The sequence below is a fragment of the Neodiprion lecontei genome, chromosome 4 (genome assembly GCF_021901455.1).
Source record: "Neodiprion lecontei isolate iyNeoLeco1 chromosome 4, iyNeoLeco1.1, whole genome shotgun sequence".
In the NCBI taxonomy this organism is placed as follows: domain Eukaryota; kingdom Metazoa; phylum Arthropoda; class Insecta; order Hymenoptera; family Diprionidae; genus Neodiprion; species Neodiprion lecontei.
The window spans coordinates 6,555,860-6,568,768 of NC_060263.1; the positions used below are offsets into that span (position 1 = coordinate 6,555,860).

Consider the following 12,909-nt stretch of genomic DNA (forward strand, 5'->3'; position numbering starts at 1 on the left):
TAATCCAAGTTGTCGATTAATCGATCAATCGCACAGCACTAGTTACTCCTCTCGAGAAATGTAATACAGTGCAATTCACCATTTCTCTGCATTTCTGCATTCGAACGTAAATTCCACCGTTTCTTCGTTACTTGAAACTTTACCGGTTACTCGTTTATGCAGGATTGTGAAAATTCTACGAACTGGTTAAAATAACCATTGTATAATAAATTATAACCGAACAACTCTTTATCTGAATACCGGCTACGGCGTAAAATCATGCAGCGGTACTTGAGAGAATATATACATATATATAACCACTGCACGATAATACCGAAGATCGACGCGAATGCTGGCGGAGCACGTGGTTATGAATAATTCCACCACCGCGATGTAACGGAATGTAAAGATTATTATAAAATTCCTGAACATCTGGCTATCGCACTCAGGAATCAGTGGAAAGATGTGTTCCTGCGATGATCGGTATCATCGTGCCATTAGAGAGCGGAGAATACAGGCTGCTGGCATTATCAGGCTCGAAGCGTTGGGCACTTATATAATTGAGACGGTAGTGTACGGTGAGTTTTACCCGGGGAAGCCCCGTTAGACACGGGTTTCCGAAAAATTGCACGTATGAAACAATGGCCAGGGAGCGAGTTGTTCTTCGTGATGTAGGAATTTTCTCACGTCGCATTCATTCCGAGTGTTAGACCGGCGCAATAATACGAACGTTGATGTTTCTTATGCCGATTCCACACTGTCAAATACGATGGATTTATTCCACGGCGCGTATTTTTGTACAACAAGAAAGTCGCAAGATTCGGGTCAAACAACAAACGATTTCGGACAAACTTCTGGCGGCGAGTATCGGGGGACACTGCAAATTCATGATTCACGCGATGCACCTAATGCATCTGACATGCTTAAAATCTAACAGACAACAGTAACTAAGAATCCTTATACTACTGATTTCAATTCCGAGATGACGTAATAATTATCTAGAATTCATGCCAGATGAAACGCGAAAAATTATCGTAGTGGAATAATGGCGATAAATGACTATGCAGATTGTACAATTTAATTTTCACAACAGCAGTTCGTTTATTCAGAATCATTACGTATACTCCATAGCTGGTCATTAATTTTCTAATTCGGAAATAATACAGAAGGCAAACAATGCAGAGAAGAAGAGAAGAATAAAAGGAGGTGGAAGAAGAAGGAGAAGAAGAAGAAGAAGAAGAAGAAGAAGAAACACCTGGCTTCTGTTTTACGCAGTGATTTTAAACCTTGAGTTATAATTAATATGCCATTTCGCTTATTGCACTTCGCATACCTATACCTATGTTTTTACTTGCAACGGGTATAAATTATAATGGTACATATGTATACCTATGTACCATATACGTATATACATGGACTGCAGCCCACCGCAGAAGTTCGCAGGGCCGATTAATACGGGTCCACTTTGCGCTCTGAGGTATGCACGTAATATACCTCTGCACACACACACACACACACACACATGTAATACTGCAATATAAATTCCGTGTACTCAGTTTTTGTTAACTCGGCTTTGTTTTTTTTTTTTTTTTTTTTATTATTTTTTTTCTTTCTCTTCTTTCATTTTTTACCCGTGCTTCCGCCGGGAAGATTAAGAAGGTAGATATTCGTGCCACTTTGTGGGTAAAAAGAATTCACATGCAGCGCTGAGAGATGCACATGCAGCGTTGCAATGCCGCAATTTTACACACGCACCGCCAGACACAGGCAGCCTCAAAGACTTAAGTAGGCATATAAGGTACCTTGCGCGAATCGCAACTACGGATCGAGGCGAAGTTACGAACACATGCGATGACGATTGACTATATGAGTGATGGGAAAGCTACTGATTCAGTCAGGTTGTCATAATATTACATCTGATTAGGGTAATCTTTTCATTACCCGATACTCCGCGGGAAATCACTTCGAACTTTTTGTACGACGCTTATGTCGCGGTTCACCTTCACACGCTACATTACAGGAATATAAGTTGCAGAATATTATATCTGTGCGGGAATTAATTATAAAGTTGCATAGTTTCGTTGTTGCAACCAGTATAAATCAAGAATTGTTGACCACTTTTTACGATAATTCTAAAAACTAACTCAAGTATGTGAGTATATTCGAGTATGTGAGATATGCGTAACCCTACTGAAAATATTCATGGGTCAAATCATAAAATAGCTTCAAAAATTTCAGCGTCTAATTTATTAATGAAGTATATGACTTATGGTATGTACACTTGGGTACAATGAATCTGAGATGGCTTATTTTTTACACTAGACAGTTATGTTGGCAACGTGGAGAAACCTACAGCGCCACAGTCGGCCGAGCGCGAAACTAACTCAATCTCAATAAACGTAACATAACCCATGACCGTCGAATCTAACCTTAGAATACGTGTCAATCCAACAAGCCATCATCCCCGCGGTATTCTAAGGTTAGATTCGACGGTCATGGGTTATGTTACGTTTATTGAGATTCAGTTAGTTTCGTGCTCGGCCGACTATGGCACTGTAGGTTTTTCTGTGTTGCCAACATAACTGTCTAGTGTAAAAAATAAGCCGCCTCAGATTCATTGTCCCCAAGTGTACACGGTATATCTGATCATTCGTGCTTTTGTTATTTATTATACGATTTCTTATATAATTTATCGAATTAACAGTATAAAACATGCAATAAATTACATGCTAAATTCTGTAAAAAAATTTTATGATTTAATACACGTATAAGAGATTGAAATTTTTATTTGTTTAATATTTGTTTATTAAACTGCATTATTACACGAATCATGTTCTCTTTTACTTTACACTTTTATGAGAGAGATCTTCATTTTTGGTTCCCCCTCCCCCACCCATTTCTTTTTTTTTTTTTGTCAACTAAGCAGTGACGGCATAGAAACTAACTTATTCTCTAGGGCGATAAAAAAAAAAACTAGCGGTGTCAGTGATGCCAACGATAAGTCGTGACGATCTTCGGTAGGGTAGCGAGTAAATCGTCTCCAACGTAAGGTAAAATTTCTCGCAAGTTTTGCCCAGCATTTTATAAAGGCGTTCGTCGCGAACCCGTCTGTGCAGATTGAACTTCTTTTTTTGGGGGGGGGGGGGGGGGGGGGGGGCAAAAATATCAGGTATGTAGGTACAGAGGCACTAAGTGTCCGCACAGGAGCCGTTGGCGCTGATTATCCCGGTGTATTAAAGCATCCGTTATACGCGTCTGACGCGAGGTAGTTTTCGAAATTCTTTCGCCATGGAATGCGCGTATGTCGCGAGGCCTCGAAATTACGCAGCGTGATTACCATAATTATATATCCCTTCGGGAAGGGTGAAAAAGAGAAGAGAAGAAGACGGAGTGAGTAATAAACAAAAAAAAAAAAATAACATAAAAAATACCTCGAGCCAAAAAGAACGCACGAATCGAATGGAATGAAACGAACAAGAATAATAAGTGGGTGGGGGGACGGGGGCAGGAGGGGAATCAAGGAGTCAAATAAAAGATGGACAAAAAATAAATTTGCGATTCTTCTGTCCTTCTTTCCTTTTTTCACGCATGCACTTCGCATCTCTTTTGTCGCTACGACGAATTCAATCGAATGAATATTTTGTAAGAATTAACGCCTGATTAGATAGTTTCGCGAAAATCAGAGAATTGAATTGGTTGTACATTGCAATGAAAATTGACAAATTATAAATTTTTTAAATCGTGAATAAAAAAAAATATTCGTATTATATATGAAATAGAAAAAATGATGGATTATATTTTGAGTATATATGACGTTTGACGCGTAATTGAAATTGAATTACAGCTGCATATAAATTGAGCTAAAGAGTTCTAACGAATTCACTGTACAACCGTACAGAATGATAATTTTACAACAAAATTGTGAAGCGATAAAATAATTTGCATCAAATTCCATAGTCGTTTTTCGTGCCAAATTCTTTTTTTTTGTATTTTTTTCAACTCACTGTATAATATACAAACAAGAGAAACGGAATTTATTCACCTTAAAATATGTAGGATTCTGGGATTTTAGAATTGTAGGACAACGCATTCGATCCTATTGCAAATAATTCGATAAAAAGACCGACTGCGCGTAGGCCATGAATATTGTGCCTCGCGTAGCAACGCGAAGACTCGTGAAACGCGTATTTGTTGTTGGGTATAATCGCGCAAGAAACATTAATAATACAGCCAGAAGTAAACGCAGAGCGTGGTGTGCTATGCTCGATGCATAGCGAGCTTTGAGGAAAGCTCGTTTAAATAAAGCCGTTTCACGTCCGCGTAGGACGTGTAATTTGCAGTTACGTCTATTACGCGCGGTAAAAATGACGCTTTATTTTCAGCTCCTTTTTCAACAAACATATTATCCATGCACAAAGGGTCTCTTCGATCCCTGAGAGCTGAAAATGTTGCGCAACTTCCCGCATCTGTCTGTTTATCTGTTTACATGATATTGTATGCATAGGTAGGTACATTACACGGTATCGGGTAACGATAAAAATAAGAAATGTGACTTATTTGTACACGGATGATCGAAGCGGGATTAAAGTTCCGAAAGCACCTAATTTCGAATTATTATTTGGTGGCGAGACTTGAAGTAAAGAAATCAAACTTTGAAGAAACAACAAAGTTTCGAATGGTCGGAAAGTCGGTGATTCAAAGTTTCGAAATCCAAGATTCCGAAAATTCAAGTTGCGATAGAGTAAAATATGCACACAGAGCGTGGTTTACTGACGAGCGGGTGTAAAAAATGAGGAAAACCGAAAATCAGAGTGACCAGAATTTCGAAGGTAAAATTATCGAAAATCCAAAACAAAGAAAGGTCAAACTGGTGAAAATTCACGAAACTAAAAATCTTCGATTATTAAGCATTTCGATGTTTCAGATCTTTAAACTTTCTCATTTTCGCACTTTCGGAATTTTTCAAATTCGGAATTTCAATCCCATCCCGGATTATCATCATTATTGTTATTAATGTACGTACCCTTACTCGCGGTAAAAATTCCCATCAATGTGCTCGAATTGACCATCGTTATAGGATATAAAAGATCATTGTTTCAAATTTATTTTTAATGCCACCTCTGATCGCATAATAATTTATATCAATTTCTTCAAACGTGTAGGTACTGTAATATCTAATGTTTTCATCTACAATGTATCTTCTGTAAAAATCGATTACGTTTTCCGACTATTTTCAAAACCATTTCTGATGAAAACGTATTATAACATTGTACAACAGACGTACGAATGTTATGAAAAATTCGTCAAAACTTTATTGCCGGGTGGATTTGAATTTCGCAAGTTTCGATACGTTCGCGTTTTTTCCTCTAACAATCGTATTGAAAGATCGTAATTAAAAAATCTGGGTTACTCGTAAGACAAAAATTTGCTACTAGTTTTATAAGGTAATGACTCACTGTATAGATCAGCAAGCTTAGCAACTTTAACAACCCTGGCATCCTGGAGATCCCAGCCCCACGACAAGTTTTCCTGCAATCAAAAACATAAAATAACGATCACAACTCAGATCAGGATTGTAAAATTCGAGATTCATTGGCTCGTTATACACACGACGTCGAAGCGTCGATAATATGCAGTACGTAATTCAGCTACGGAGATACATAATATTATCGATATAGATACAGAAATTTTATCACTGTCATACAACCGGTATGTTATAGGCATAAATATCCAGTTTACAACGCGTATATATATCTAATATTACAAGCTTATGCAGGGATAGGTGTAATACACACTTTCACTGCAGGTATCAACTGATAATCTCCTCCTCTCCTTCTCCAGTGCAAAAATTTAGCCAACGTTATACGTCTGATTGTCAAATAAAAATTCTATCCAGAGATTTGTGGCTGCCTCCTTTTCATTTTCCGCGGATTGACTATCCGTTAGGAATTACATATATACCGTTCTCTTTTACCTGATTTTCTTGTTTTGTATATAAAATAAATATCATAGACGCTAGTTTGATGTGTAAATAATTTAGGAATACGTAATGAGCGTGCGTATATATATATCATATATTATAGGTTTAACGTTGTATCTGTATAGTGCGGTAAAAATCTTCTGTCACACATGGCTTTGAGAAAAAACAAAAACCGTGAATGTCGAAAGAAAAGAAGAAGAAGAAGAAGAAGAGGAAGAAACAAAAAATAAAAAACAATTCAACGTCTAAGCTATCTCGCATAAAGATGTATGTGCACGTGTGTATATGTGGTTAATTAACACCCGTCCTTAGATATAATCACGTTAACCGTCGACGGAAATATTACCGAAAGGCGGTGTGTTTCTCTTAATTATGTATAGCACGCATGTCTCTTGACGTTATTATGTACCCGCATAATATACATTATATATATATATATATATACGCACGTAACCCATACACCTATGATTTAACGCTATGATCATTCTCGCCAACGTTGAAATACCCACGATATTATAAACCGTGCGATAAATATACACACAATATTTTATCAATTCGAGAACGTCGAATTACGTTCGTTTAAAAAAGATATTATAGAAGATAAATAAATAAGATTCTTCAAAATGTTGGGTACGTTTAAAAAGTTCTGACTCGTTTCTTTCGTTCATAGTTGTATTCAAAATCGTGTCACTTTATAATCTGAACACATATTGATACACCTAATTAGACCTAATAATTTGAACACCGAACCGAATGTTAAACAGATCGTTCGACTTAGTCAAAGAGCCGTTGAAATTAATCGAATAACCTGCATTGGATAAAATATTGAGTAATAAAAAGACAATAAATAGCACTCGTACCGTTTTTAACTTTACGATGATAATTCGCGGGCAATTATTTATAGCTGTACAGGGTTAAGGGTAACGATTCGCGAATAAACCGCGCTACGATCGCTGTGGTAAGAATAATGTTTCCTTGACGCGTGGAAGAATTGTGAAGAAAATCAGAGGCCAGCAGGAAGAAGGTCTTCTTTTAATTTTTCATCGTAAAAAAGGAATAAAAAAAAATTAAAAAAAAAAAAAAAAACAACAACGACAACCAAACAAAAACAAACGAGGAGCGACAAGCTATTCACTGTGTAATCTGCGCGTGCGTGAGTGCGTGTGATAAATTTTCGAAAGCACAGCTTATGGTGTTTATGCGAGCGTGAAGAATCGCGAATTTTTATACTTATATAATGGTCGGTGGTAGGTACCGCACAGGCGTTTTGTTAAGGAGAACTTTTGCGACTGGTGTCGGATGGATAGACTAGGATAGGTTATAATCGCGAACTCGGCCGTGTGGATCGTGAAAAGATTTCTTCGCTCGTTCAGAATCAACTCGTTAGTCGGCCAGTATATTTCAGACGATTCCAGACACGTTCCTCCTGCACACGCGCTTCTCTGCGTTATCCGTTATCCGTTAGTAGGCTTTTAGCTCGGCAACGCGGTCGCGGAAACTATTTTCTACATACATACGTACGGCATTACACCATCTGTCCATGTATGCGTACATGAAGGCAGTTATCGATGTATGCACGGGTAAATACACTCGCAGTTGCGGCACGACTGCCCCGGATGACGGAAAAACGTAACCATCATGCTCCTAGGGTAAAACTTAATGCAGTATGTAGAAATAATCGGAATCAGTCGGGGGTCTACGAACAACAAGGATCGTGACAGCTAGATAGATAGATAGATAGAGAGACAGGTAGACCGATAAATAGATAGATATATAGATAGATAGATAGATAGATAGATAGATGGATAGATAGATGGATAGATGGATGGATAGATAGATAGATAGATAGATAGATAGATAGATAGATAGATAGACAGATGGATAGATAGATAGATAGATGGATAGATAGATAGATAGATAGACAGACAGATGGATAGATAGATAGATGGGTAGATAGATAGATAGATAGATAGATAGATAGATAGATAGATAGATAGACAGATGGATAGATAGATAGACAGACAGATGGATAGATAAATAGATAGACAGATAGATAGACAAATAGATAGACAGATAGGTAGATAGATAGATAGACAGATGCTTAGAAGATAGATACATTTAAAGAGAACAGAATGTATTTATATGCAGAAAATAAAGCGAAATATTGGTAGGATGGACCAGTATCTAGTTGCGAACGATCAACGTCGGTGATAAGAAAAAGAAATTAGCTCACTGACGAGGGTGTAAAAAGAGAGACATTAGATAGTAGAAATCGCGGTGAGCTCAAGATTTAGGAAAAAAAAAAAATTACGAGGGTTCAGATCAGAGATCAAAGTTTCGTAAATGTTTCTAAGAATCTAAATGGCTATGAAATTAATGTTCGGAAACAAGTTTCGATGAGAATTTATAACTGCACACACCATTAAACAGGTGTATAATGTATATTACAGTTTCTAAGATAATCTATGGAGGATTGTCAATGGCATTTTTCAAATGTTTCCAGTGTCACTGATAGCTTTTTACCGGTATTTTAAGGTGTTAGGAAGAAAAAAAGAACCTTAAAAATAATTCCGCGATTTTCAAGATTCCCTGACTAATTGCTCCAGCAACGTTTCGAAAAGAATCGCTATTGTCAAAATTTCACCCGATTGCAGACTTAAACCTTTGAGTCATAGTGATGAGTATTCTTACCAACTATTTTACATCCATTTGTTTATATATTTAGAGAACTTTTCAACATATTTCGTTGCAGTTTTTTTTTTTTTTTGCTATTTTTGATAGTATACTAACAAGTTTTCGACACTCGAAAGTAATTATTGCGGTACAATGTAAATTATTATTGTTGAAAAGAGATTGATTGAAAAAAATCGTCGAAATTGAAGGAATAATTCATTTCCGGGCAAGTTACATTTTTGCAAAAATTGTAAGTTTTTGAGATCGTTGATTACGAATCTGAAATCGGATTTAAAAAATTCAAGATGATGGATCCAATATGTCCGACGAAAATTTCAAATTCGATCGAATTGGGAGAAAAATCTCTGTCCACGAGTTTTTCGGATCAGATTTTGAAAATTCAGTATTGCAAATTCAATCAGCGACCCGGAAAATCCCTGCGTAAAGTTTTGCTTTTTACCGTATTCGATCAAGTTTGAAATTTTCGTTCGGGATATCGGACCCACCGTTTCGAATTTTCAAGATCTGCTTTTATATTCGTAATCAGCGACCCCAAAAGCCACGGAGTATTATCTTGTTACAAAAGTAGACTCGGCACAATAACGTCAGACTGAAAGGGTCAAGCGCGAGTGTGGAGGATAAACGGAACAGAGCCAAGTTGTACTGCAGTGCACGATCTGCATCGATATCGCGTTGCGAATTCGAAAGAAAGGAATGAGTTACACGTTGCTGCATGGGTTGTGGGTTCGCATGCACGAGTCGAAGTCATCAGGTTCGGGTCGGCGGGATGGGTTTGCTCAATGGGGAGTCTCGCACGACGAAGAGGATCACCGAGCCGATCCGGAACCTTTAGGCGATTCCGCTCACGTTGCAGTCGGTTCAAAGCGCCGTGCTTTTACATTTCAAAGTCCCGGAATGTCAGGCCTCGTTCGCGTTTGTCCGTTACAAGTTATACAAGACGCATTGCGCAAAGCGGCGGGAACGCGTAGGATTAACCGATTTTCTTCCTCGTATTCGTTCTCCGGTACTCCCCGCGCCCTGAAACGCCCTTCTATTTTATGAACGGAATTAACATAAAACACTAATTCACCGCCCGGGTCGTATAACACTCCAAGACGGGATGCGCTGTATCGTTAAGACCTTAGGCTCAGGAAAGTTCGACTATTTCCCTCTTCTCTACGGGACCGTGTGAACTGAGCCGAAATTTATCGCTATCAACAAGCCTCGACACTCGTATTAGACATTCCTGGAATATACGGGAGACCCCGATGATCTCCGGTATTTCCGTCTGCTGCGCTTCAGCGACATCCAAGCACTTGGAACACGTCCAGTAAAGCTCGATATTACCGGTTGAATCGCTTCGATTAGGTGGATCAGTGGAGTCGTAATATTCTATGGTGGTCATTTTTTGAACCCGTGAAACCCTATTAGACTAAAAAAATAACCGTCACTTTACCACCGCAGAAATTGATGGTGATTATGACGAAAAAAGATGTCGCGTTATCAATGTTTCTTTTAAGATCTGGAATCTCGCCGAAATATGGTGATTTTTTAGTACCTGTTTAATCGTCGTCGATACCCGAAGAACAATTAACTGAAAACAGGATCGCACGTGGTGCTTCAAGTTGAAATGAAGTCCGACGAAGAGTCGTAAGTCCTTCGAATATTTATAAGAACAATTTCACAGGCCTGCGCGTTATAAATTTTTCAAATTTCCCCTTAAAATAATAACGCATTTTTTTTTTAGGTATTCGGATACGTTGAATTGAAATATAGGGCTAGTTTGTTTTATCGATATTTATTTTTATGCAAGATACGCATAATTCTAGATTTTTTAACAATTTTTATGAAAAAATAAAATATAATGAACAGCATTGGATTTAAACAAGACTTCTATTTTCTTCAAAACTCCTGTTCAATCTTTTTCTCTTGTACTTACGTAGCTCTAAATATGCCTAAAACCACCGTAAACAACAACTAGTGAGGGTAGATGAATATTTGAAAATCAACGCCGCCATCTATACATAGAATTAACACAGAAACTGGATAAGTGAGCTCTAGCAGTGTTGGGAAAATAGAAAGAAAAAAATGTCTCAGGAAATTTACGCGATAGAATTTTTTCGATATTTTTTTCATAGATTCGTTCCTAACGCCTACCGAAATTACTGTTCAGTTTCGTCTGGGAAAAACCATGTCAGGCCTGCGTTACGGGAAACTGCGAATGTTTGTCTATAAAATAGTCAAACCCTGAGGAGCGGGTGAAAAACTCACCCGCGCACACAGTGTCGGCATAGTGTAACTGACGTATACATATATACGAAAGTTGAAAATTGGCATGCCGAACGAAGTCCTTTAAGCGGGTAATTTCCGATGTGTTCGGATATGTTGTGTAGGTTGAGGACCAAGTAGCGTTACGAATTGCATTGTAAAGGCGTATATAGCGGATAACCGGGAGTTGGGAGTGGAACAGATCTTACGACATTCCAATGACGAGGCGGTACCTCGATTCCCGGCGATGTCCAGGGGGTGGCGAAACCCGCGACCTACCAGATAGTCGGTGGAACCCGTACTCTTCAGAGAGAAAGAGAGAGAGAGAGGTCTGGCAACTCCTGTCGAACCTCGTCTCGGACCGGGTCGAACTGCAGAGCGCAAAAAGGTATTCACACAGATAGCCTGGACGCCGAGAAGAGATTATATATTGGCCGAGGGTAGCCACATCGCGAGGGGATCGCATGCAGATGACGCATCGAATACCGGTTCTCAATAACTGCAACGCATAGCTTCCCGGGAAATAAAGAAACTAGGCAACTGGGTATAACAAGCGACACACGGCCCATTTAGGGTATTCAAATTTTACTCGGTACACTTTAACACGGCCACTGATACCTGTTGCATGTTACCTGTTACACCGGACTGGTATTGCGACTATGAGAACTTGTTAACCTAGCTTCCGATCCTCTCGAGACGTGGTGGAAATTAAAAAAAAAAGAACAAACTTGCATTCGTACGATGGGTAATAACGAGAAGAATAGGTTAGAATTTTTCCAAGTCCCCATATCGACCTACTGCGCATTCTATCTGCACGGATTTCAAATTTCTAACCGTTAATCGCGCATGCGCGGTGAGTCGGTTTTCGGAGTCTGAAAAATTCCGGTGGCCTCGAACCCGCCTAGCCTATATCTATCTATTTATGGATCTGCCCCGTAATGGCGACGGCGATTATACAAGTGAGGATATCGGAAGCGGGCATAATACGATCAGTGACTCGGAGACGAACGTCGTTGGACCATCCCATGCCTCGTAATATGTAGATTTGATAGCAGATGCGTCATTCTCAGGAATAGAATTATTCACGAGGGATAATCCCGAGTTAATTCCAGATTCATTGGTAAGATGAGAATACGAGGTTGTCGTATGTGCCTCGATACCTACAGCGACGTATAGGTTATACTACGAAGCCGGGTCGTGTACAAATTTATTATGCATCGCATAGCAGTTGTGTTGTGTAGCTCTCCGATAAACGGTTCTTTGTCATTTTTCACCGTCTCTCGACGCGAGCGAAGTAATAATGCCAAGTATGTGCTGCAGGTGACGCAACGTCGTTGTACGCGACCACCTTCGACGGCGGGATTGGTAGCTTTGCAAAATCATTCGATTGTCGTTACCTTTTATCTCTTATTTCACCACCTCGACTCTTGTCTCTCTATTTTTTTGTCCTCGCGCACAAAACCGTTACCCAACAAAAGCGGCGTACAGGTACAGCTGCACATACTGTTCACCATCATCATCATCATCATCATCGGCTAGGGGTACAACACAGCTGTAGCTGTAACGATTAGACCGGCAGCGGTATTCTTTTTTCCCACGTGTGTACCCGTACAAGAGACGCTGGTATAATAATATTCTTACGAGCAAATATCGACGGGGGATTATGCCTCGAGTCTACTGTCCATGGAGAACACACGCAAGTTGACCGATTGTTTCCGTTCGATGGTCTCCGGTCGTCGGAAGACGTCTAAGAGGTATAGGAAGGGCGCTGAAGAACCGGCGGAGCTGTGTGATAGGAGACGGGAAGGTGGAGAGACACGAAGGACTGGAAGACTAGAGCCACTTTACACTTTACAGTTAAGAATGGGGAAGGGGACACGAGGGACCGCCTCGACCTCTTCGTCGGCTTTCGGATAATGCGCTTCACCCATTAGCTCGAGAGCCAGACGCACCTCTGCACCGGGATGATCAAATATTTACGGCACTCGGTTGCGCTCCGTTACGTCACG

At 39.5% G+C, this 12,909-nt stretch overlaps 1 protein-coding gene across 10 annotated transcripts in view; it reads right to left on the reverse strand.

Moving 5' to 3' along the window:
* Positions 1–12,909, reverse strand: part of LOC107227440 — a 41,928-nt gene that overhangs the window by 7,520 nt on the left and 21,499 nt on the right. For 9 of the 10 annotated variants that reach the window (XM_046736261.1, XM_046736260.1, XM_046736267.1 and 6 more), the window contains one exon: positions 5,436–5,508. In XM_046736261.1, coding sequence (XP_046592217.1) covers positions 5,436–5,477 — 42 coding nt within the window. In that variant the 5' untranslated portion in view covers positions 5,478–5,508. Of the gene's footprint in view, positions 1–5,435; positions 5,509–6,819; positions 6,999–12,909 lie in introns of those variants that run through there. The other variant, XM_046736269.1, reaches the window with a different exon arrangement.